Source organism: Lissotriton helveticus, chromosome 4_1 (assembly GCF_964261635.1).
Source record: "Lissotriton helveticus chromosome 4_1, aLisHel1.1, whole genome shotgun sequence".
Lineage (NCBI taxonomy): Eukaryota > Metazoa > Chordata > Amphibia > Caudata > Salamandridae > Lissotriton > Lissotriton helveticus.
In genome coordinates this window covers 2,027,495,488-2,027,521,850 of record NC_136063.1, presented here as the reverse complement: position 1 = coordinate 2,027,521,850, position 26,363 = coordinate 2,027,495,488, and the positions used below count along the sequence as shown (strand labels likewise).

At 49.6% G+C, this 26,363-nt stretch overlaps 1 protein-coding gene across 1 annotated transcript in view; it reads left to right on the top strand.

Annotated features, from left to right (window-relative positions):
* Positions 1–26,363, top strand: part of TBC1D8B (TBC1 domain family member 8B) — a 1,086,956-nt gene that overhangs the window by 396,426 nt on the left and 664,167 nt on the right. The window contains exon 5 of the mRNA XM_078688663.1: positions 1,948–2,188. Within this exon, the coding sequence (XP_078544789.1) occupies positions 1,948–2,188 (241 nt within the window). The remainder of the gene's footprint in view (positions 1–1,947; positions 2,189–26,363) is intronic.

Here is a 26,363-nt window from a genome sequence, read left to right as displayed (position 1 = left end):
AACCTTGCATGAAGCCCCTGGCTTCCTCCCTAATCGTTCCATCTTCCATAATTAAAGTACCCGTCTCCCTCTGTATTAATACTTTAATATTATTCCTAGTTCTTTCTTCCCTTGATTTCCAAGCCAAAAGGGCCCCACACTTCTCTCCATACTCAAAATTTTTCAGTTTACTAATGTCCCATCTATCCTTAATAATCTTTTCTTCGCTTAATTTAAGAGAAAGTTGTAAATCTAAAAGCTCCTTCTCTGGGATCCTCCCTCTGTCTGAGATGAGTGCCTGCTGCAGTTCAGAGTCTTTATCTGTTATTGCCTTCAAATCTTCTAATTTTTTTTGTTTAATAGATTTCCTCTTATGGATCATTAAGGAACTCAACACCCCGCGTAAGAAAGCCTTATAAGATTCCCACACCATCTGCACAGTAGAGGACCCGATGTTTATACGGAAAAATTCTTTGACACTTTCTTTCACCTCAAATTTTACTCTCACATCCAAAAGCAAGGTCCTTTCTAGTGTCCATCTAATATCCGAGGGTCCGGAACTTAATAAAAAAACGAATTCTACAACAGAATGGTCTGAAATCCCCACCGGTGTATGGGAAATAGACGAGATGTCCGTGAGCATATGCTGGTCCACCAGAAAGTAGTCTATTCTCGAATAGTTCTTGTACTTTTTGCTGTAAAATGAATAGCCTCTTGTAGAACCATATTTAGATCTCCAGACATCCAAAAGATTAAAATCTTTCATCATAGATCCCAGGACTGAAATAGATTTAGTAGGAGGATTATATTTCGCCTTAGAGGTCCTGTCCATTTCATAATCAAAAACCATATTAAAATCACCCCCCAGGATCACTGGAGCCGAGGTTTCAAGTAGACCTGCAGCCAACTTCAAAAGAGGGCCAGGGTTATCCTCGTTGGGGCCGTGATATACGGCATATGTAAAGCACATACTATAGATCGAGAGGACTACCACAAGCCACCTGCCTGTCTGATCCGTGTCACTTCTTAACAATCTTATCCCCCTGTTTGCCCTGATGATTATCGCAACACCCCCTTAACTTTTGACTTTGATTCAATTTAGTGCGACAAGATAACCACAATGGGTGCTTTGTGGCGCTATTTCTAATTCAAATTAAAAAAATAATATCTCCAGTTCTACTTATTTGGATGTCTGTTGTTTCTGTGTCATTATATTTTTTCAAATGTACTGTATTTCTCAAAATTGGTGTAAGATTGTTCTTGATTGTGTTTTAACTTTATTACTGTTTGAGTTCTACTTAAATACTTCAGACGTTGTCTTTAATTTACCCCTTACTGCTTATGTGCCATGGTACCATAGGGTTTAGCAGAGGTTTATTTAGTGACTTCTTAGTTCACCCTGACATGGATGATGGTTATTATTTGAGGTGGGTTCTCAACCCCTTCAACTAATGCTCCAATTTCTTACATATACCATCTGTATTTTGCTGAATATGAATTCGTCTGCAGTACTCCTACTTGAGAAAAAAGAAGTGTGAATAGGGGAGCCTGTAGGGCACTGCACTCCAAAGGGAGTGACCTCTAAGTGCATCCTTATTGAAGAGCAGAGCGTGAGACAGGCAGGCTAGTAAACTTACTTTTGCACAGACCTACAAGGCCACTCAAAATTAATGAAGTGATCTCACAACAGCATGCTCTAATGTGCCAGGTGCACTTCTGAATGAAAATATTTAAATTACATGGGTGCACACCCAAGAAAAGTGTACAACTTTTATGACCTACGACATAAATACAGCGTGTCACTAACCTAGAATCAGCGGAGGCCAAGGTCCAATTATTTCACGAAGCAAGTGGAGAAATGAAGTGTGTGTAAAGTGAGATGCAGTCCTCAAACGCGTATACATTAACGGACCTGAACTCAGATTTAAAAACTAATCAGTCATTTTTTCCCCCTGCTTCTGTCTGCAGTAAAACTGATAATTGCCTGGGATGAAATCTCCAGACTAGAGAAGACGACGAATGTTCTCTTGACTGAGAGCATTCACGTGTGTTCCCGCGGGGAGGACCACTACTTCTCCATGCTCATGCACATCAACGAGACCTTCCTGCTCATGGAGCAGCTCGCGAGCTACGCCGTGAAGAGACTCTTTGACAAGGACACGTTCGAACGTGACCCGGTACTGAATGACCCCCTGCAGATCACAAAGCGGTAAGCGTGGGTCACAGCCCTCTCTCTGTGTTCCTATTGTACGGACCCTGCATGTTTAGACCTGATAGCGAAGATGCGTACGTGCTGCTAACCGCTCTTTCCACAAGCATTGGCAAAGCCAGGTGGCCTGGGTTTAGTGCGGCAGTGCATACAAACAAGGGCACGCACAAATGCGCATGGGCGGTTTGTCTCTGTACAACCTGCTTCCCCTCTTTATCTGCATTCTATTTGCTGTATGGATTCACAACCTCAAGTTTAGGGAGTTCAAATAGTAGCAGTGGAAGCTCAGGGGATGAAAAACATGGTGAAGACATAGGAGGTCACGAAGAGGCAGGTTGGACAGAGGCAGAATAGACATTTTTGCATGACTGTGTCTACAGGCCTTGTTATTACATTAAAGCTTAGAGTTGAGGGCTTTACAATTTCTGGCGGTCAGTATGTTCTTGAACTCTAGATAATACTTTTGTCTCACTCTCTGGATTAGTTTAGAGAGATTGTTGTTGGGGTTAGAATTTTGAAAGGAACAAATACATAAGAGAAGGCAATCCAATTTGTGTCCGTTATATATTTATATGTGGTGTTTATTAAACTGACATCCAGGGTGCAGCCATTATAATGGGATAAATGATACAGTATTGCAGAAGGTTGTAGTCCAACAGGAAAGATTTGAGATGGGATGTGTACATGTTTCGATCCCAGTGGTGGTTGAAATCTCCCAGGAAAATCAGATCGCAAGAAAAGGTGGGTTGATTAACTGTTAAATGCAACAAACAATATAATGTTTTTTTGCTGCCCAGTTGGCGGTATATGCCTCAGTACTTTAGGTGTGGTTCTTTTTTTGTAATTTCTACAGTGGAGCATTTGAAGAATGATGAGATTGAGTTAGTTAGTTTGCAAAGCAATTCGTCTGACTTTGCTTTACCAGATTCATATTGGATTGTATAATGGTTTTGCAGCTGTGGTGAATGTGGTAATAGGATGTGTTGTGGAATCTGTGATTTGAGTGTGTGTGGGTTGTGTCAGCGGTAATGTGTGAAGGAATGTTCCAAAGCATTGAGGTTTGTGTGCTGGTTGAACTCTTCATAGTATGGGGTTAGGAGAGACGTCACATTGTGATGGCTTGGCGGATTTATTCCCCAAATAAATGAACAAATAAATTAGTAGAAGAGTGTGGTTTGGAAGAGTGATCTGAAAAATTAAACTGTCAACACAGGATCTATTTCAGATAAGCAGACTGGATTTTGGTGACCGTTTTGTAACCAGAAATAGTGAAAAGCAGCACCACTCTGCCAACACCATTAAATAAATCAAATTTAAAAATACCCTTTCGTTCGTCGTGCTCTTCTAGCTAGACTCAGTGATTGAAATGCATTATCCTTCTTTGTCATGGATTCCCAGAGGTCAATATTATAGACTTGAATTGTTTGGAAAGAAATGTCTCTATGAAATATTGGGCACCACATGTTTAGCTGCTTATTATTTATCTTATATTTAGCTATTTATTTTGTTCTGTGTAATATATTGCTTTGACATGGAAGCACCATAAAAACAAAGGGGCAACCCTGTATTCCAAGGAACATGGGTAATTAGATATACATGTATAGATTGAATGTTCCACTATGACCGATTCAAGAATCTTTAAGCTTTCAACTGGGAACTAAGCATGGGCGGATCTAGCGGATCTCGCGTACGCGAATTTGCGTATTTACGGATTCGCAATCCGCAAAAATACGCGAACTCTCGCGGATTTGCGGATTTTTACGTTTTTTGTGTTGGCGCGCGTTCGTGAGGATTTGTGGACCCTTTCGCAATTGCGAACTTACTTTTTGGCTCGCAACGGCCGCGACTATGTTGTTTCTACGTCTGGTTTATCATCACAGGTTCACAGCACCCTCTGTTTCACCACTGCCACCCTCTGGTACACCCATGCCACCCTCTGGTACATCCTCACTGCCACCCATTAGGTTTGTTTATCACTGTATATTATGGGGGTGAAAAAAAGCAACCACACCTGCCCTGCTTCAACTGCCATGAATTAATTTGGTGTTGATTAATGTGTCAGTAATTTTGAAACTTCCAGTCTGGCTGGCACCTGCTTCCTTCCTTATCTGTAATTTGCTTTCTGTTGCAGTGAAAGCAAGCACACCTGCCCTTCTTCAATGCCATGAATTAATTTGGGGGTGATTAATGTGTCAGTAATTTTGAAACTTTCAGTCTGGCTGGCACCTGCTTCCTTCCTTATCTGTAATTTGCTTTCTGTTGCAGTGCTATTTTTTTTCACAGGACCTTTATGGTCTACTTGTAGCTATTCTATGAGCCTGCTGTTTGGGTCATAGCAGGGTCATACAATAGTTGCAAATAGGCAACTGAACTCTGGAGGGGCCCCTCAGGAAGCACTAGAGTGAATGGTTACTAATGTTAAGTTTGAACTTTTGCACCTGGTGATTGCTTTCAGTTTAGCAAAAATCGTTTTTCTGCAATTTCGCGCTATTCGCGGGGCGCGAATCCGTGCGAGATCGATTTCGGAAGCCGCGAATGCGTGCGAATACATTAATTTTTTGTTTGCGGCGTGTATGTTCGCGTGATTTTTTGCATGTTCGCAAGGCGCTTGTAGTGATACGTTTGCGAACTTACCCACGCGGTCGTACACGGGCGCGGCCTTCTTGTTTGTGTGACGTAATTCCGTTTCTGGCCGCTATGTGTAATCTCGCAAAGTGTGCTGCTCGCTAGTACAATTTCGCACGTGATCGCGAGGAAAATCTCGTGCGAACTTACCCACGCGGTCGTGAATGGGCGCGGCCATCTTGTTTCTCATTCATTGCTATGGTTCTGGGCATGCTTTCTGTATCCTCTCTGAATCTCTGCCATCCTTTGCTTGTTTGAAGTTTATTTGATCTATTTTACTTATTATCTATCCCTCTATTTTTCTAGCTCTATATTTTTGTGTTTTCTGCTACTTTTAGTTAATTTTAAACTACTTTTTTAAACTCTTTTCTTTTCTTCTTCACTATTCTATTTCTTCTTTATCATTTAACTTTATTTCTGCCCAGACCATGGTAAAGGGAGCCGGGAAGCACCCTGAGAAGGGGAAGGGTCCCGCACCCCGTGCCCGGCTCCCGTGCGGGCGTTTGAGGGGGGAGCAAGTGGTGCCACGGGAGATCTTTAGCGCGGAGGAGGTGGCCGCACTAATCTTCTACGTCCAGCGCCGCCTCCCCAAGACCATCCTGGGAGGCGGCAAGATCGCAACCGGCTATGGCATCCGGGAGCGCCGGAAGCGGTGGGAGAAGGTGTGCCGGGCCATGTTTAAGCTCTCTGGGGTCCGGCGCACCTATAACCAGGCCACCCACCGCTGGACGGATGTCATGGACCGGGAACGGGACTTGCTGGACGCGCTCGACGTAGAGGTCCCCGGGCTTGGTGAGTAGTAGTAGCTATTCATCACTACTCTGTTTTATCCGGCTCTGTTATTTGCAAATCTTTGTTCTTTACCAAGAGCAATAATGCTGCCGATTACATTGTAGGTAAATTATATTTCAAAATCTTCTATGCATTTCAGGTGCACTGCTCTCCTTCTCAGTAGCCTTGCTTGCTACTATGCTTATTTGTTTTGTATTTTGTGTTCATTTCATTGGCCTGAGAAATTATGTATGAGTGTAGTGTAAAGATAAGAACTGCGTAATGCTAGACACTAAGGGTCATATTTTCAATTACCGGCGCATCCCTGCAAAGTAGCAGGGATGCAGCAGTAATTGTGCGCCATGCCACCACCACCCATTGGCCCAAAACGTCACAGAAGCCTTACGCATCTGTGCCGTAAAGGCGGCGCATTGCTGGAGTTGCGTGCCAACGATGGCGCAGCTCCAGCAATGCTCTGGGGTGCCCTATCTCCCCAATGCTGCATCAAGCCGTACGTCGGCTTCAAGCAGGCGCAGGGTTTGAGTCACGCATCATTGTCCTAAAAGCGACTGATTGACATCTTGTAGATTTCCCTCACCCACTTTTAGGATTCGTTCCTGCGCAGGAACGCCCTCCCTTGCGCCGGAACGCCCCCTGATGGCGCAGGGCTTTACAACGTGATGCATCTCCCATATGCGTTTTTTTTAATATATACGTCGCACCATGGCGACTCTTTTGTTCTGCCGCTGCGTCACAAAAGTCACGCAACAATGGAGGAAAATGAGCCGCAAGGGACTTCTAAATCAGCCCCAACAGACTGAAGTCCAGTCCTTCCTTTAGACACATGGCTATAAGAAGAAATAGTGGTGGTGGTCGGTGGATTGATAGTTTGAGTATTCACTGATCTGCAAGCAGGATGGACTTTGTTTGTCACTTTGCGTGCTGCGGACTGCTGCCTGCCAGGCCTAGGCAAACCTTTTTAGTAGTCTGTTTATTGAGTTACATAGGAACTTTGAAAGTCAACGGTCCGCAAATCAGGCAATACGAATAACGTAGTATACCACATGAGATAGGTCAATATATCCCGTGGAATAGTTGTCTATCTATTTGCTATTTCTCAAAAATATTTTGTTATAGTTCTTTTGAAATGTTTGATTTGGTTGACAAATCTCATCCATGTTTTCTGGTCTTTCTTTCATGTTGTACATCGGCTCCCCCCAAGGGCAAGAGGACACAGGAGGAGGGTGCTGTTCAGGAGGATGCAGGCCAGGATCGGGCAGGCAAGGGCTCCTTTGCTGGCCCCAGTAAGTTTTAATTTTAATAAAGAGTACCTATTTTTTCCTAGCGTTCCTCATTCGATTTTTTCTAAATCGTCTTTGATCTTCTTGTAGACTGGATCTAAATTCTTATCCTGCCTCGACTATGACTTCCTGTGGTATTACTAGATTATTCTTATTAGTCTGTCTGTGTAGCTAACTAAGATTGCACATTTGGCAATTCCATTGGACTCCCATTCTAGTCAGCAATAGCTCTATGCACTGAGTGCAGTCCTCTGGGATTGTCCATAATGTCTTTTCAAGTCTTCTAAATGTTTATGCTTTGACAATTGCCAACAATAAAAAGGTGAATGACCACCAAGAAAGAATAAGATACTACTTTACTTTTGTTTTGGATAGAAGGACAATCCATTCTACCACTGTTGCAGGGACAAATCTGCACAAACCGAACTATGAACACTAAATAGTGCATTGTTTATCAATTATAATAGGCGCAGGTAGACTTTCTTTCCACATACCTCAGTGATATCAGACTTTGAAGAACCCCCAATCTCCTTACTGACTAGATAGTGTGGCAGAGTCATTTAGCTCCCTAAGTCACCGATAATTGATCCCCAATGATCATTAGATTATCCTACGCAGGGCAAGAGTACGGAGTCACAGTCAAGAAGTGTCAGAGGCACTCATGCTTGCAAAAATTCCAAAACCTTTAGCTCATCCACTCTAGTCTGGAGGACCAAAAACCACAGAGTCTATTTAAGTTTAAAAGCTTTATTAAAACTAAACACATTTATTAAAATCAACTTTGTCATAAAAGTAAACTTTTAACTGAAAATGGAAAAGTGCTTAGTGCTAACGATTAATTGGACACATTTCTTGTGGTCGAGCTGAGCTCTCACCTGGTTTGAACTTGAGCTTGACCCTGATCGTGTTCTTAGAAGTCAAGCTTCTGTTAGGAGAAAAAGTGTTGTGTGTTAAAAATAAAAAGCAAGTATTCATCAGTTGTGACAAAAAGTGCAGCAAGACAACAGCCTTCCCTGAAAAAAGGGACATTTTTACTGTAGAGTATACAGTTACAAATTATTACATTGTATTTCGTTTTTTTAAACTTTCTTTATTCCTCCTCGACCAAATATTATACAGTAGTGAGTGGTGTATTCTAACATTCTAAAAATTTACTTTGTAGGTGGAACATCTGGTGGCGGGGCCAGCGCGGAGGTGGTGGATGAGGAGGACAACTCTTCTGGGGAGGAGGCGGTGCGAGTGCTGGACAACACCAATGTGCCTGTGAGGGTTGACACGGTGGTGGCGGGCACAGGTAAGCAATATATTCGAAAAGCGAAAGAAGGGTGTAAGTAAGTGTGGAAGGATGAGAAATTTTATGATGGCTGGCAAAGAAGAATGATATGTGTTTGCTTGGCCCCCGAGGTGGCTGGGAAGGAAAGAATATGGTATGGTGCATGGCTGGGTCAATGATGAAGCAAGGATGGGTGGAAGGACAACAGCCTGGGTGGGTGAAACATAAACTGTATGTGTGCATATAATTTGAATGGATGGATGCCTGGAGCATGGTATTATCTGACTCTTAGATAGCACATGTGTATCTAGAGAGAGTAGATGGTCACTGGATGAACTAAGTGTTACCTTGAAGAGCATGTAACACCGCACCCGCACGTCCGTTCCAGTGTAGGGAAGGCAAGGAAAAGAAATTGTAAATTTGTCCAATACTACCATGAATAGTAGCAATAGTTTGTATTGCAACTGCAAGCACAGCATATATCCGGTTATTACGGTGGACACTCCGTACCTCTCTTAATAACTTTAGTTTTAGTAGTAGTACGTCATTCATGTGTGGGTGTATCACTGTTCACTCAATAATAAGCAAAGCACCTAAAGTCATCCCATATGTCATCAAATACATCCCATGTGAAGTGATAGATAATCTAATTATTTAGCTTCTTCATTTTCCTTTTCTAGTACTTATTTGCACTGTAGGGTGAAAGGTAAATTAATTAAGCAGTAGCCCTTGTAACAGAGTATTCTCAGTGCCACCCGTAATAGAAAAGTAATAGCTTCACCACCTGCATGTACTGGACCGGTACAGTAACGCAAGTCTGTCTCACTCATCATGGTGTGCGTCTGTTTTTCTCGGGTGCAAGTTCACTGCGCTGGCATTCTGCCGGCTTGCATAAGATAACGTACCAATTTTCCGAAACAAGAGAGAAGAAGAAGAATAAAACTGGTGTACTGTCATAGTCGACTGTAATGGAAGTCCATAGTGGTCGTAGAATTTGTTCATTAAACTACCACTAATGTTAGAGCAAGGATGCAGAAGTGGGAGGTTAGATAGATACTGTCCTCAATAGTTATGTACTGTGCTTTCAATTTGCTACTTGTACTGTGACACAACTTTCGGCTCAATCACTTTGTGTTATTAATGTTAAGGAGCAATGGTTACAGACTATGTCTTTCTTTCTTCATATAGTTGCTCCTTCCAAATCGACATCACGGAGGGAGCAGGCTCGAATGGCCCGGCAACGGAGGCTGGATGCCACTGTCGCGGAATATCGGCGGCTGGTGGCCCTGGAGGAGTCGGAGGACACGCAGTCGACCGGTGCAACCACAACATCCTCGACTGGGACAGCTGCATCCTCCTCCGTGAACCTACGGGCTGCCAGCCAGCGCAGTGCTCCAGCGGTACGGAGCCGGGCTAACAAAGCCAACCGCCACCGCCAAGCAGCAAAAAGACCAGCTGCCCCCCACAGGAGCTGCAAGGCACGCCAGCGCCGCCTAGGAGTGAGAATGTCCTACCTGGAGCAGGAGGTCCATAGGTACAAGAACTTGGTGGAGGGCCTCCGCTTCGAGCATGCCACCCTCCGCAAGGAGTATGATGCCCTGGCCGCAAAATTCACCAGCACCCTCCAGTAGTGGAGTGTCCCTTGCCCTTTTTTTAGAGACTTTTGGGGGGTGGGATTTGGGAGTTGGGTGCTTTTTGGCACTTTTCAAAGACAATCGTTGGGGTTAGGGAGGGTCTTGAGGGAGATTATTTTGTTAGGGCTACATAAATAAACTTTTTTAAACTTTATCTGACCATACCTGTTTTTTACTGCTTTTCAGTCTGGTGGGTGGGGGTGTAACAGTAAGTTTGTTTTCCTGAAGAGTCCTTGGACTTTAGTAGTACTACCGTCAATCTCTCGTCTAGTCCTAATACTCCATTATACTACCTCCCACCAAACGCTTATCTTACCTGTAATTTGTGTTAGAAATTAGGGCTAGGCCCAGGGCTGGCTCCACGTGAAATGGGGATTAAGGTTGGCAATCCTGGGCGGATGAAATTTCCTCATTGCGGTGGTACTAGTGGTGTGACACAGTGGCAGTTGCATGCCTATGGAAAAAAATAAAACGAAACCTGGTTTGTCCTTACTGTAGCATTACAACGGTTACGGCACGATCGAGAATATAGCAGGTGACAGTACACTAGAACAGTGCCACAATGTAGCCTAACAAATGGTAAAGTATTGCAAGTATAACTAGTACTTGCGTTGAATTTATTTGACATTGGCTCCTACTACTACAAGAAATAGTACTGAAGCTGAGTAAGGCTTGGATATATCCTCGTATTCCTTCACCAGCCTGTTGCTATGACCTTATCCTCCCCAGCAAGTGTGTGGAATTATTGATGTCATTTAGTCAGTCATCAAGCAAAACCACACAGCCCGGGGGAAGAGGGTTAGGGTTTGGAAAATGGATGGGAATGGGGGTTTCTTTTTGGGTAGGTTTTGTTGAGAGAAGAAAAAAAAAGCACAGCATGGACAAACAATAATTGAAGATAAAGAAATCTTTGGGTACAAACTAAAGCTAACCACATGCAGTCACACTCATAGAAGAAAACAATGGATACTGTATCTGTATTCTGTATGTTGTTGGAGTTGTCCTGTTGAATTTGGTAAGTAAGTTGCATGCAGCAAACAATTCCTCTTATTAGCAGCACTCCTCCATTCCAGATGATGCTTCGTCCATCAATGTTGGTGACCACTGACAGAAGACACCCTGTCCACTGCCTGCCTGGCGGATGTTGACTGAAACCCGGCCTGTAATTATTGAACGTAAAACAGGAAGTGCTATTACAATACCACTGATAAATAAATATAAGGTATGTACGCTGTGTGGTGCAAAAAGTCACATTTTGATTTCCCTAAGACAGTACAATATTGTTGAAATTGCGTACTCTGTCTGAGTCACCTTTTTAAGGATAAATAAGTATGGCCAAAATAATAGTTAGCTAACCCTAACGAACCCTAAGTTACAAAAAGTGCCGAAAGGTTTTTCCTTATGGATTTTGTCCTAAACACTTCTATCCGTTATTAGAACTTCACAGGAATGCCCCAAGAGACCCGCCAACCCACCCGCCAAAAAGCACACGACAACACCCCCAAACAGCCAAAAAGCAAAATCTCATACTTACAATATCTCTCGGCCTTCGGTCCAAACGCGCTGTGCAGCTAGGTCATCATCATAACTCCTGTTTTCCACCACGGATTTCCTGAAAAGCAAATGCAATCAAGTTTAGACTGTCGCAGCAGTGCTCCGACAGAGACACCAAAACCCACCAACAAACACCAGGAAGCCCCTCAAACAGGTCCCCGGAAACGCTACATTGAGCAAGATGTCAGAAGAAATAGCAAAAAAAAATCTGCATGGATTTTGTCCTAGACACTTCTATCCGTTATTAGACCTTCACAGGAATGCCCCAAGAGACCCGCCAACCCACCCGCCAAAAAGCACACGACAACACCCCCAAACAGCCAAAAAGCAAAATCTCATACTTACAATATCTCTCGGCCGTCGGTCCAAACGCGCTGTGCAGCTAGGTCATCATCATAACTCCTGTTTTCCACCACGGATTTCCTGAAAAGCAAATGCAATCAAGATTAGACTGTCGCAGCAGTGCTCCCAGATCCCAAAACTCACCCACAAACACCCGGAACCCCGCCAAAGAGCACCTCAAAGGCAAGCAAGTCAGCAAAAACGGCAAGAAATTTCCGTGTCATATTTGGTCCAAAACACTTTTATCCGTTATTAGAGCTTCACAGCAATGGGCCCAGAGCCGTCAACTCACCCGCAAAGAAGTAGAACACCTCCAAAAGTGCTGAGTCTTTCTTCATTGGGCGTATTCCAGCCCTCTGCTTTGAGGGAAATAGGAGTCTGGAGGAGGAGGATAGAGGAGCATGTTCTTCAGAACTTGTGAACCTGAGGAATGTAGACTGCGGCACCTTCAAATCAATAAGCAAACAAGTGAAGACAGTTCTGCTGATGGGCTTGTTTTTGGGATTAGGTGATTAAAGTTTGAATTAAATTAACTGTGCAAAACAAAGAAAGACAGACACACAGGAATAAAAGTGAATAAGGACGAAAAAGAAAGTTATTGATTCATTGTCTCATTTTCAGGGCTCAGGGAATAAGAAGAAGATTTCGTCATCATACTCTGCGAATTCAGGCAGGATGAGGTCAGTGTGACCGAACAGAGAACAAATCCCCTCATCTACGTTGCCGTCCTCCTGGTCTTCATGCGGCGTGCTTTCTCGTACTTTGTAATCTAGTGGTATGAGGTGCTGATTCATCTTGATCATTGTCAGCCGCTCCACATTTTTGGGCGAGAGGCGGCTCCGTTTGGGAGTTACAATGCCACCAGCAGCACTGAAAACCCGTTCAGAAGACACACTTGCGAGTGGGCAAGACAAATAGTTTATAGCCAGGTTGGAGAGCTGTGGCCACAATTGTTTTTTCCCATGCCAATACTGCAATGGCTCATCATTAAGAAAGACCTCTGTTGAGTCATTCAGATAGTCCTGCACCATCGACTCAAGGTCCTCAGCGGTTCCTCCACTTTGCTTACTTTTTGCTGTGCCTGTGACATTTTTTCGAGAACCATACCCAAGCAAAGTTAGCCAATCCTCTACAGCAGCCACTGTTACTGTTGTGTCTGGTGCAGATGATCCGGTTGCCGGTGTCTTTAACGGCTGAGAGGTCACTTGTGTCACAGCCACAGGGGCAGAAGTGGATTTGTTTGACTGGGGATGGCCTGCTGATGCTGATGTACTGCCTTCTTCTCCTTCAATATCCTGCCGTTCTTTTTCAAACCTCTTGGCTGACCAGGCTAGCCAACGTTTGTACTTTTTAACATCTTCATCAGCAAAAGGAAAGAATGCTTGGCCTGCCAGTGCCTTTTTGTAGCGTGGATCCAGAATAGTAGCACAAATGTAATGCTGTTCTGAGTTGATCTTTTTAAGACGTTCATCACCACGTAGGCGCTCTAATAATTTCTCCGACAAAAAAAAAGGATCTTTTTTTTGGGCATCTTTTTCAAACTCAGAAGACACCGCCTTCAGTTGGTGCTCCAGCATGCACAACAATGGGATAGCTTTTCCCAAATTACAGTCCTCCTGGCTGACTGCACGCGTGAAGAACTCAAAAGGACGAAGCATGTCTGTCAGGCTTTTAACTATGTCCCATTGCGCCGCACCCATCCGCAGGTCCATCTGAGCTGTACCCTCTGTTAAGAAATAGTGATCGAGTACCGTATACTGCTCATACAGACGCTCAAGCATGTAGAAGGTTGAGTTCCAACGTGTTGCCACCTCCTGGATGAGTGCTTTCACTGGCATTCGACGTTCAAGTAGCAGCCTCCTCAGATGCTTCCGGGCCTTAAAAGAATGGCTGAAATGGTTGCACATTTTGCGGCAGGTGGCCATTACCTCGAACGCTGTACTGTCTCTATCACTCAAGAATTTTTGAACTACCAGGTTGATACAGTGCGCCAAACACGGCACTCTGAAATAGTCACCCAGCGCCATGGCCTTAACTACATTGGCGCCATTATCCGTGGAAACATAACCAATCCGGCGTTTTTTGGGGGACAGCCAGTGAAAGACCTTTTTGTTAAACTCGTCCAAAATGTTTTGTGCTGTGTGACTTTTCTCCAAGCCAAACATGGCTAGTGTTGCATGTTTCCGAGCAGCTTTAAAAACTTGGTCTGGGTCAACACCTGCGTTTAGCTTTGCTTTAACACCTGAAAAAGAGACCCAGTGTGCAGTGATGCACATGTAATCAGCGCCTGCGCCACTGGTCCACATGTCTGTTGTCAGATGTATAGTGAGAACAGCACTCTTCTGCAAAGCTGCCCCAATCGCCTCCAGCACATCTTCATGTAGTGCTGGAACCGCAACTCTGGCAAAATAGAACCGGCTAGTGTTGGACCCGGCCTCATGGCGTGGTCCTACCCCTCCCGCCTGGCGGGCCCAGGACGATATCCGCCCTCCACCAGACCTCGGGCGGCCCCTTCGGCCCGATCCTGCACGCCCCAACCCCACAGGGCCGGCTACCATCCCGGTCCACCAGCGCAGGCCTGACCCCAGCGTAGGCCCATCACGGCCTCAGCACGAGGCCGTGCCCGACTCCATCTTGGACCCGCCACGTCACAACCACGTGGCCTCGGCCCCAGCCCAGGCCCCAGCGAAGCCCCGACATCGAGGCACCAAGATCCACCCAGGTGGTCGAGTAGCCACTCGACAGATCTCGGAGGAAGGGGAGTTTCGATGGGCCTCCAGCCGTCCCCGGACGCCTGGTATCGATCGCCCTCCGGCCTCCCTGAGCGCTTGCTCCACCCCCCTGCTGGGTGTCTGGACACCATCATCCCGGCCCCTCGGACCCCCAGGCGCGAGGGTCCGGACTTCAAAGACCTCCAGACCTATATCTGGGCCAGCCCTGGATTAAGACTTCAGTTGTATCCTGGACTGGAAGCCCTGCTGACGCTGTCACGGCCGACACCAGACGAACTCATCCGTAACCCGACGATCACCCGAGAGCCTGCTGGCGCTGCCGCGGCCTACCTTGCTGAACCATCCGAGAGCCTGCTGGCGCTGCCGCGGCCTACCTTGCTGAACCTTCCGAGAGCCTGCTGGCGCTGCCGCGGCCTACTTCGCTGAACCACCTTACAAGCCTGCTGGCGCTGCCGCGGCCTACCTTGCTGAACCATCCGAGAGCCTGCTGGCGCTGCCGCGGCCTACCTTGCTGAACCTTCCGAGAGCCTGCTGGCGCGGCCTACCTTGCTGAACCATCCGAGAGCCTGCTGGCGCTGCCGCGGCCTACCTTGCTGAACCTTCCGAGAGCCTGCTGGCGCTGCCGCGGCCTACCTTGCTGAACCTTCCGAGAGCCTGCTGGCGCTGCCGCGGCCTACTTCGCTGAACCACCTTACAAGCCTGCTGGCGCTGCCGCGGCCCGAACATCGCGGAACCCCCCAGCTCGAGGATTGAGAGCTGTGCGTAGGGTATCCCTTCCTCCGCCCAGAGTAAGACTGTCCCGCTACCTTACCCCCTTTACGAGACTTTCCAGATCCCTCGATCTGCTTGTACATACTGCCAAGAACCAGCAACCGTTTATTCCCTATAAAAGCTTGAGACCTTAACTTCTTGTGTGGTGTCCATCTGTAGTGTTGTGATTACTCTGCGGTACGATCCTAGGAGAGGACCCTCATTCAGGAGGCCTCTCAGCAAACGCTCGGCTACTCCTCGACGGAGAGGTGGCCCTAGGGGTGGTCAGTCAGACATCTTCTGCCTCCCCCGTGGACGCCTTTCTAACATTGGTGGCAAGCGCTGGGATCCGAGCCCACGCAGATCGTACAGAGAGTAATTCGCTCACTACCAAGAAAAAACCACTGCAACCATGAGCACAGAATTCCAGAAAGAGAAAATGGAAGACTACAGTCACAAGGAGCTAAAGCAATTCTGCAAGGACTTAGGCATCGCTACCACTGGCTTAAGTACTAAAGAAGACTTTAAATCGGCCCTGCAGGCCTAGGTGGACGCCGGCGAGGCGCCACCCCGAGGGAAGATAACCCGGGCCCGAACGGAGGCACGGAGGCTGCGACGAACCCAGCGGGAGGGAGACCCGCGAACCCAGACACGGGCCTCTCCCACGAAGATGCCAGAGAACGAGAGAAGAACCGGCTCCACGAATTGGAGCTCGTTCGACTCAGACAAGAAGGAGAGATCCAACTGGCAGAAAGGAAGTTAGCCCTCGAGCAGCTACGGCTAGAAGGAGACCTAGAAGAAAAGCGAAGACAAAGAGACCTCGAGGAGAAGAAACTCCTGCTCGAGCACGAGCGCGTCCTCAAAGAAATGGAATTTAAAGCCAAGGCAAACGAGACTGATCGCTCCGGGGGGAAGACCTCACCTCCCCCGGGGGACACCAAGGTGCACATACCTAAGGATGTCGTCAAAGAGTACTATAAGAACGACGACATCCAACAGTGGTTCAAAGCCTACGAGGTCGCCATGACCGCCCATCGAGTACCCCTCAAGGACTGGGGCGCCGGCCTGTGGGGGAAGTTTATCAACGAAGGGAGAGACGCCCTGCTAGAGCTCCCCGACGCCGAGATGACCTCGTACGAGCACATGAAGACCGCCCTCCTCACTCGCTACGGACTCACCCCCGAGATGTACCGGCAGCGATTCCGAGACTGCAAAAAAATCCCCGGTACCACGTGGGTGGAGTACGTGAACTATTACAGCAGAGCCTTCGAGGGGTGGACTCGGGGCTGTCAGGTCACCACCTACCAGCAGTTGGTCGACCTCATTCTGTGGGAACATCTATCCAATAACTGCTTCATCGAACTCCGGCAACACCTCCTCGACAGCAAACTGACTGAGCCACGAAAACTCGCTGTCGAGGCGGATAGATGGGCGAGCACCCGAGTCGCCCGGGGTCCGACGGAAGACTCCGGCCGGGGATCTCCGGGAAACCACCAACCCCGAGGCGGCAGAGTAGGCCAGAGCCGGGGACGAGACGCCCCCCAGGGGTCATCCCCTGCCTCCACGTCGCCACCCTGGGGCCAGAGAGGGGGCCCCCCAGCCAGACCCGGGCCCCGCCCGAATGTTACGTGCCACAAATGCCAGCGACAGGGTCATTACACGAATGACCCCCTCTGCCCGATGAATCAGCGACCCGGCACCACCGGGCCCCCAGCCCGCCAGATAATGGCCACGGCCCTGGGTGAAGAAGGTAGTGAGGAAGAGGACAACGGCCCCGAGCAGGCCGGGTGGGAGCCCGCCGCCATGACCTTAGCCTGCCTGGGGACTCACGACCTAATCCCCCGAGGCCCGATCCCCAGCAACACCCAGAAGTACCGCCAGTGGGTCACCATCAATGGTCGCCGAACCGAAGCCCTCCGTGACACTGGAGCCAGTGTAACAGCAGTCCGCTGCCATTTGGTGACCTCCGAACAGATCCTTCCTAACGTCCTGTGCCCAGTCCGGTCCGCAGATAACTCAGAGACTTTGTGCCAGATGGCCCGCATCCCCTTCGAGTGGGGGGGGAGTGTCGGGCATGCTAAAAGTGACTGTCCGCGACGATGCCCCCGTGGACTGCCTCCTTGGGAACGACCTGGAAAGTTCTCCCTGGGCAGGCGTCGAAAGAAGAGAGCACCTAGGGATGCTAGGCCTTCCCGAGTGGGTCTGCGCGACCACCCGTTCCATGTCCGCCCGAGCCTCCACCCCAGCGGGGGAAGCTTCGACTGAAGAGCCGGAGTGGCCCGCACCGCCGCCACCCGTCATCCCCGAGGACCCTGGCCTGGAACACGGCTCCCAAGAGCCCGACCAAGAAAATCTCCCCGAACTCCAACACCTCCCCGAACTCGCGCAATGGCGCCAAGAAGGGGGTCCCACTCGCGAACAGTTCCGGCAGGAGCAGAAAACCTGCCCCTCTCTTGAGGGGGTCCGACAGCAAGCCGCTACTCAAGCCGCGGGAGACCCCGCAGGGTCCCACTGGGTCTATTGGGACAACGACCTTCTCTACAGTGAGCAGAAGATTGCCTAACTAGGGGCCAGCCGGGTGCTGGTCGTGCCCCTCCGATTCAGAGACTTCCTCCTAAACTTAGCACATGATGTGCCCCTCGCCGGGCACCTGGGGCAGGACAAAACTTACAGCCGCCTGGTGACCCATTTCTACTGGCCGAAAATGCGGAACGATGTGCATAACCACTGCAGAACCTGCCCGACCTGTCAAGCCAGCGGAAAGAGCGGGGGGAAGGTGAAGGCCCGCTCCAACCCTTCCCCGTGGTCACCACCCCCTTCGAGCGAGTGGGGATCGACATCGTAGGGCCCCTGGATCCTCGCACCTCGCAGGGGCACCGCTTCATCCTCGTCCTGGTGGATCATGCTACCCGCTATCCCGAGGCCATCCCCCTCCGAACCATCACGGCCCCCGTGGTGGGCCGAGCCCTCATGAGCATCTTCTCCCGAGTCGGCTTCCCTCGGGAAGTCGTGAGTGATCGGGGCTCCAACTTTATCTCGAAGCATATGCGGTCCCTCTGGCAGCAGTGCGGGGTCGCCTATAAGTTCACCACTCCGTATCATCCCCAAGGAAATGGACTAGTCGAACGATTCAACAGGACACTGAAGGGGATGATCAAGGGCCTAGAGGAGCCCCTCCGGCGCAAATGGGATGTCCTACTGCCTTGCCTCCTGTTCGCCTACCGAGAGGTACCCCAGAAGTCCCTGGGCTTCAGCCCTTTCGAACTCTTGTACGGGCACCCGGTCCGAGGCCCCCTCAGCCTGGTCAAGGAAGGCTGGGAGACGGCAGTCCGAGATGCCCCACCTGATGTCTACCGGTACCTCCTGACCCTACGCAATCAGACTCAGAAGTTTCGGGGACTTGCCGAGGCCAACCTGGAGGCTAGTCAGGAGGAGATGAAATGCTGGTATGACCAGAACGCCTCGTCCATCGAATTCGAGCCGGGCCAGCAGGTCTGGGTCATGTCCCCGGTGAATGCAGTCACCAGAACCGATGCCCATCCTATCCCCAGGGCAGATGAACTAATCGATCGCTTAGGAGCTGCCAAATTCCTCAGCACCTTCGATCTCACGGCGGGGTATTGGCAGATCGGCCTCACCCCGGGTGCACAAGAACGATCAGCCTTCTCGACCCCCGATGGCCACTATCCCTTCAAGGTGATGCCCTTCGGCATGAAGAACGCACCAGCAACCTTCCAGAGACTCGTGAACCAGGTGCTGGCCGGACTAGAGGAGTACAGCGCTGCCTATCTCGATGACATTGCTGTGTACAGCCTTCACTGGGGTGAGCACCTGACCCACCTCTGGACGGTCCTGACGGCCCTTCGGCGGGCCGGACTCACCATCAAAGCCAGTAAGTGCCAGGTAGGCCAAGGGACTGTGACCTATCTGGGACACCAAGTGGGGAGCGGCCACGTGGCTCCCCTCGAACCAAAGATAGACGCCATCCGGGACTGGGAGCCCCCAGTCACCCAGACCGCCGTCCGAGCCTTCCTGGGGCTCACTGGATATTATCGGTGGTTTATAAAAGACTACGGGAGCATTGTGGTGCCCCTGACCGAACTGACCTCCAAGAAGCTACCAAAGAGGGTGCACTGGACCCCTGCTTGCCAAACGGCCTTTGAGACTCTAAAGACTGCCATGTGCACCGCCCCTGTGCTCCAGGCCCCCGACTACAGCAGAGAGTTTGTAGTCCAGACCGACGCCTCGGAGCACGGCATCGGGGCGGTCCTGTCCCAAGTCAACCCCGAAGGAATCGACCAACCTGTGGCCTTCATCAGCCGACGCCTGCTGGCGAGAGAGCAACGCTGGAGCACCATCGAGAGGGAAGCCTTCGCCGTGGTGTGGGCCCTCAAGAAGCTCCGACCCTACCTCTTCGGCACCCACTTCCGGGTCCAGACCGACCACCAGCCCCTGCGTTGGTTGATGCAGATGCGGGGAGAAAACCCGAAGCTGCTGCGCTGGTCCATCTCGCTGCAGGGAATGGATTTCACCGTGGAACATCGCCCCGGCAACGACCACGCCAATGCTGACGGCCTGTCCAGATTCTTCCGCCTTGGCGAGGAGAATCCCCAAGAAGATGGGTGACTCTCCCCTACCTTCAGCTGGGGGGGACGCGTGTTGGACCCGGCCTCATGGCGTGGTCCTACCCCTCCCGCCTGGCGGGCCCAGGACGATATCCGCCCTCCACCAGACCTCGGGCGGCCCCTTCGGCCCGATCCTGCACGCCCCAACCCTACAGGGCCGGCTACCATCCCGGTCCACCAGCACAGGCCTGACCCCAGCGTAGGCCCATCACGGCCTCAGCACGGGGCCGTGCCCGACTCCATCTTGGACCCGCCACGTCACAACCACGTGGCCTCGGCCCCAGCCCAGGCCCCAGCGAAGCCCGACATCGAGGCACCAAGATCCACCCAGGTGGTCGAGTAGCCACTCGACAGATCCCGGAGGAAGGGGAGTTTCGATGGGCCTCCAGCCGTCCCCGGACGCCTGGTATCGATCGCCCTCCGGCCTCCCTGGGCGCTGGCTCCACCCCCCTGCTGGGTGTCTGGACACCATCATCCCGGCCCCTTGGACCCCCAGGCGCGAGGGTCCAGACTTCAAAGACCTCCAGACCTATATCTGGGCCAGCCCTGGATTAAGACTTCAGTTGTATCCTGGACTGGAAGCCCTGCTGACGCTGTCACGGCCGACACCAGACGAACTCATCCGTAACCCGACGATCACCCGAGAGCCTGCTGGCGCTGCCGCGGCCTACCTTGCTGAACCATCCGAGAGCCTGCTGGCGCTGCCGCGGCCTACCTTGCTGAACCTTCCGAGAGCCTGCTGGCGCTGCCGCGGCCTACTTCGCTGAACCACCTTACAAGCCTGCTGGCGCTGCCGCGGCCTACCTTGCTGAACCATCCGAGAGCCTGCTGGCGCTGCCGCGGCCTACCTTGCTGAACCTTCCGAGAGCCTGCTGGCGCTGCCGCGGCCTACCTTGCTGAACCATCCGAGAGCCTGCTGGCGCTGCCGCGGCCTACCTTGCTGAACCTTCCGAGAGCCTGCTGGCGCTGCCGCGGCCTACTTCGCTGAACCACCTTACAAGCCTGCTGGCGCTGCCGCGGCCCGAACATCGCGGAACCCCCCAGCTCGAGGATTGAGAGCTGTGCGTAGGGTATCCCTTCCTCCGCCCAGAGTAAGACTGTCCCGCTACCTTACCCCCCTTTACGAGACTTTCCAGATCCCTCGATCTGCTTGTACATACTGCCAAGAACCAGCAACCGTTTATTCCCTATAAAAGCTTGAGACCTTAACTTCTTGTGTGGTGTCCATCTGTAGTGTTGTGATTACTCTGCGGTACGATCCTAGGAGAGGACCCTCATTCAGGAGGCCTCTCAGCAAACGCTCGGCTACTCCTCGACGGAGAGGTGGCCCTAGGGGTGGTCAGTCAGACATCTTCTGCCTCCCCCGGGGACGCCTTTCTAACAGCTAGGAACCTTCCATTTAGGGCAGAGCGTTGCCACTAATTCTAGAAAACCTACCGCTTCTACAAAAGAAAAAGGGAGAAGGTCCACAGCTAGCATTTTAGCCAGCTTAGTGTTATACAGACGCGTCAGTGGGTGGTTGCGTTCATATGGCGCGTCTGAAGAAAACATGGTTCTAATGTTGCCCTGGACCAAGCATTTACGGGATGATAATGACTTCGTTGACGCAATTATGCTCGCTGGTGAACTTTTGCGCGTTGGTGTCTCACTCGCTCCAACACTCTTAGTGTGCCTCTCATGGGGTGTGCTGCTGACCAGGGGTACTGGGTGTAAGTGAAGTGTTTGACACGTCTTCTTCCTCCTCGTCATCATCAGATGAAACATCAACGTTTTCTTGACTTCCAATTCGGGCTTCCTTGATCGCCTTTAGGTGCGCAAACCATTGGACAGTGTGCTGTCTCTTAAGATGACCTCTCTGGCCTCCGGTACCATAGTTGGTACCTGACTTACCACGACTAACTGCAACCTTACAAAGGGTACAAATGGCGAACTTTTCCCTTTTTGGGCAAACAGTAAAGAAGTCCCAAACTGGTGACTTGAAGTGTCTGTGGGGCCTGGAGGAGGTGGCGATACTGGTGGTGGTGGTCATGCTGCTAATGCCAGATGAAGTGGAGGATCTGGATTGCCCAACTTTTGTACGTTGTGCACTTTCACCGCCACTAATTAAGATCGAGGTGGATGGAGGTCCCTTCTTGCCAGAAAGAAATATGGAAGCGGTACGAGTTGGTGTACTACTTAACTCCAATGATTGTGGTGGTGTTTCCACTGCCTCCTCGTCGACAACATCATCATCATCACGCTCAGCAGCTTTTCGGGCTAGGGTCAAAATGTCTGTTTGCTGCATGCCCGCTGGGGCTGCAGTTACCTTTATGATGACTGGGTCGTCGTTGTCAGAGTCTTCATCAGCAGCAGTATCCGCCACTTCTTGCTGAGCCTCATCATCACACTCCATAACTCTGAGACTTTGGACGAGCTTCCTTTTACGCTTAACTACCTTTGTCAGATCATGGTGTGCCTCACTCTCAGACGGCAGTGGTGCTGGTTCCCAATTTTGATCCGTATCATCAGAAGGAGGTGTGCTTGAAGAAGATGTAGACACCACCCTTGATCTCTTCCTTGCTAGGGGTGTGGAAGACAATGAATGATCATCAGGAGGAGTGTCTTCCTCAAATGATACCTCGCCTTGATTGTCGATTTCCTGATGTGCCCCTACTTCGGGAGGAACAACTATTGTGGGCACTTGTGACCCTCCATGCACCTCTGCTTGCGCATCTCCTTGCGCTGCCTCTCCTTCCACATGTACTTGGGCTTGTACTTGCACATGTGATAGTTGTTGCGGCTGTGGTTGTTCAACACTCGTCAGATGAGCTACAACAACCTGTGTTGATTGAGGGACATTGCTGCTGCTTTCTTGCGATGATCCAACATCACTGGTCGATGGTGATTGAACAACTATACTGGCTGCCTCTGCAGCACTCAAGGGCTTGGACTTAAGTTGGCGTGGTGGTGGTGGTGGCACTGAGCCCAATGGAGCGGGGGTGCTGCTCCCAGCTTGGTCCCCAGCAGATCCCGCTGCTGCTGCAGGCATACTTTTTTTTTTACTCCCAAAAAAAGGGGCGGCCGGCACACCAGTCTCCTTGGTAACTTGCTTCTTCTGCTCCTTACTGGCACCTTTCTTGCTAGAGGAGCTACGGGTAACTTTTTTTGGGGCCATCTTCTTCAGAGCAGGTCAGAACAGCAGGCAGCAGTTGCACGAGTTGCAGAGTTGTCTGTGTCCAGACGTGACGTCGCGTGACGTTATGCTGCACACACACACCGCTGCAGGACTTCTTCCTGGCACTGGTGGTTCTCTTGAGTCTTGTGCACCTAAAAGCAATGGAAGACAGAGGAACATCAGTTCAGTTATACACCCCAAAAAATCGACAAAACACAGAAAAATCAGCACAATCCCATGCCACCCATGATGTTTACATTGAAGACACCCCACAGAAAGACTAGGGCCATGCAAGTATGCAACACTCACTACCCCTGGGTATAATGGATGAAAAGTAGGCAAAATAAGTGCAGGCCTCAGACACTGCCTCTCTTCAAAATGGCCCCTTACACCCCAAGCCAGTCCACATCAACAGTACACCCCAAAAAGACAGAAAAACAGCCAAAAATCACCATAATCCAATGCCATCCAGGATGTTTACATTAAAGAGAGTGAGACCCCACAGGCACACTCAGTCCATGCATCACTACCCCTTGGCAAAAGGCCACACCAGCAGCCCCAAAAAACCGACAAAAAACAGCACAATCCCAGCCCATCCATGGCCTCAATGGTGTTTAAATTCAAGAGGACACCCCACAGAAAGACTAGGCCCATGCAACACTCACCACCCCTGGGCAAAGGGCCCCACCAGCAGCCCCAAAAAAACGACAAAAAACAATAAAATCAGCACAATCCCAGCCCATCCATGGCCTCAATGGTGTTTAAATTCAAGAAGACACCCCTCAGAAACACTAGGCCCATGCAACACTCACTACCCCGGGCATAATGGATGAAAAGTAGGCAAAATAAGTGCAGGCCTCAGACACTGCCTCTCTTCAAAATGGCCCCTTGCACCCCAAGCACATGTTGCTTGTACCAGCCAGCACTCAAGATGGCCACCACCACCACCCACATGGCCAGTCCACATCAACAGTACACCCCCAAAAAACAGAAAAACAGCCAGAAATCACCACAATCCAATGCCATCCATGATGTTTACATTAAAGAGAGTGAGACCACACCACAGGCACACTCAGTCCATGCACCACCACCCCTGGGCAAAAGGCCACACCAGCAGCCCCCAAAAAACGACAAAAAACAATAAAATAAGCACAATCCCAGCCCATCCATGGCCTCAATGATGTTTAAATTCAAGAAGACACCCCACAGAAAGACTAGGCCCATGCAACACTCACCACCCCTGGGCAAAGGGCCCCACCAGCAGCCCCAAAAAAACAACAAAAACAACAGAAATCAGCACAATCCCAGCCCATCCATGGCCTCAATGGTGTTTAAATTCAACAAAACAGTTGTATCATGCACCCATAACCAACCCTGGTCCTACTGGATACTGTGGCTACCCACAATATAATTTATTTAATGTTCTGAAAAAGTTCAAAAATTGTAGTTGCAGCAACTGTAATGCCCCAAACAAACTTACTTGTGAAAGTTGATTTCTAATCCAAAAGTGATCCAAAGAAAGTCAAAAAGGCCTCAAATCCAAATATCCAGCAGCACCCACAAAAAGTAATCCTTCCAGCTCCAGATCCAAATGAAAGTGACCAGGAGATGGACAAAGCACTGGGAGGAGCCTGCTGGACAGGAACAGGAAGTTGGAGACTGTGGGGCACTTCCTTCCCTCCCCCCCCAAAAAATGGACTCCTTGCAAAAAAAAAAGGCCATGCAAATGTCAACCTGAGGAGTGATTCTGATAAAAATCATCATTTTCTGAAGGTTTATCCTGTTTGCTGGTGGATTTCTTGTGCAGAATTGCAAAATCTCTATTTCGCGAGTGCGAGATTGTTCCTTTCCGCCGCAACTACGTGTTCGCAATTGCGAACTCTCGCGAGGTGTGCTGTGCAAGGTGGCAAGCCGCGTTTACGTATTCGCGGGCGCCAAACTCCCGCGGGATCACGCAGCAAGATCCAAAATGGCGCGGCACTCGCAAAATATGATCGAGAAAAACAACTCGGCAAACGCTTAATGACGGAAAGTGAACGCCGTGCACCACGCCGCGCCCCGCAACCAAGCAAAAAATCCGCCGCGAGCGGATTCACGGATTTTTGACAAATTCGCGAGAGTTCGCGGATTGCGAATTTGCCGAAAATCCGCGAGCGGAGCGGATTTTACGCCCATGGTTACTGGGAACCTTGGAGCATGCCTCCGAAAAATTGGGTTGTTGGTTGATGGGGGTGAAATCCTACTCCAGCAACAGCCACAATCCTTGTCGTGGTGAATCACAAAAACCTGTGCTTAACCATCTGGTAGCTTGGCACGAAAGCCATCAGGCTTACCTTAGGAGCAATGTGTAAAGTATTTTTGCAGCATACAAACAATAATAAAGTGAAAATACAACACACAAAAAATCCCACCTCAATTTAGAAAAATAGAGTGAAATGTAATCAAATTTTATAGACCAAACAACAATAATCCGACCATTAGAACTGGAGATATGCAATTTCAAGGATTTAAGGTAAGTATAGCGCCTAATAGCATTAATTTCCATTCTTGGATATCTGATCTTGTGTGACTGGGAGAAATTCACAAGTTCAGGCCGACAGCGATGGAGCTGAGAGCAAATACAGGGACCAGGTTAGACCCGCTAAAAAAGGGAAAGCGTTGCGGATGGTCGTTGCTGTAGCACGAATAGCAGGCCGGGTGTTGCAGACAGTCGTCGCTGTAGCACAGAGACCCTGTCAGGTGTCACAGCAGGTCGTTGCTGGAGCCTTGTGTTGGCGGTCACTGCGGCTGTTTATGCTGTAGCGTGAAGTGGAGGTCTTGTGTTGCCAGTCATCTCTGGCAGTTGCTGTAGCGCGAAGAGTTGGGTTCGCTAGAGCTTCTTGTTGGCGGGCAGCCCAGTCAGCAAGATCTTGTTGCGAATGGGCCCATGCTGATGCAGTGTCTTTGAAGTGCAAGTGGGGCTGTGCATAGCTCCACCCCGCCATTTTACTTGGATGGCCTATCCTGCCAACATCTTGTCCCTCTAAGTGGCTGTCTGGGAGGAATACACAAAGGCCAACTACACCTAGCAATGTGACCTAGAAAACAGGCTTCAGTCACCAATTCGTTAGCACGAGAAAATGGCAACTTTCTTTAAGTGCAATTTTCTGAATTTTGACTTAAAATCCAACTTCATCATTCATGAGGATTTAAAATTATGATTCCTTAGAATCGACATGGCATTTCTACCTACTCCCAATCAAAACGTTTCATTTATTTAAAGGTAATAAGGTAACCCAATGTTATCCTATTGTAGTGGTAGGCCTCACCCTAGTGAAAAACGAATTTGAGAATTTTCCACTACCAGGGCATATAAAACTTAAAAGTACACGCCCAACGCCTTAATTACACTGCAGCCTGCCCTATGAGGTATAT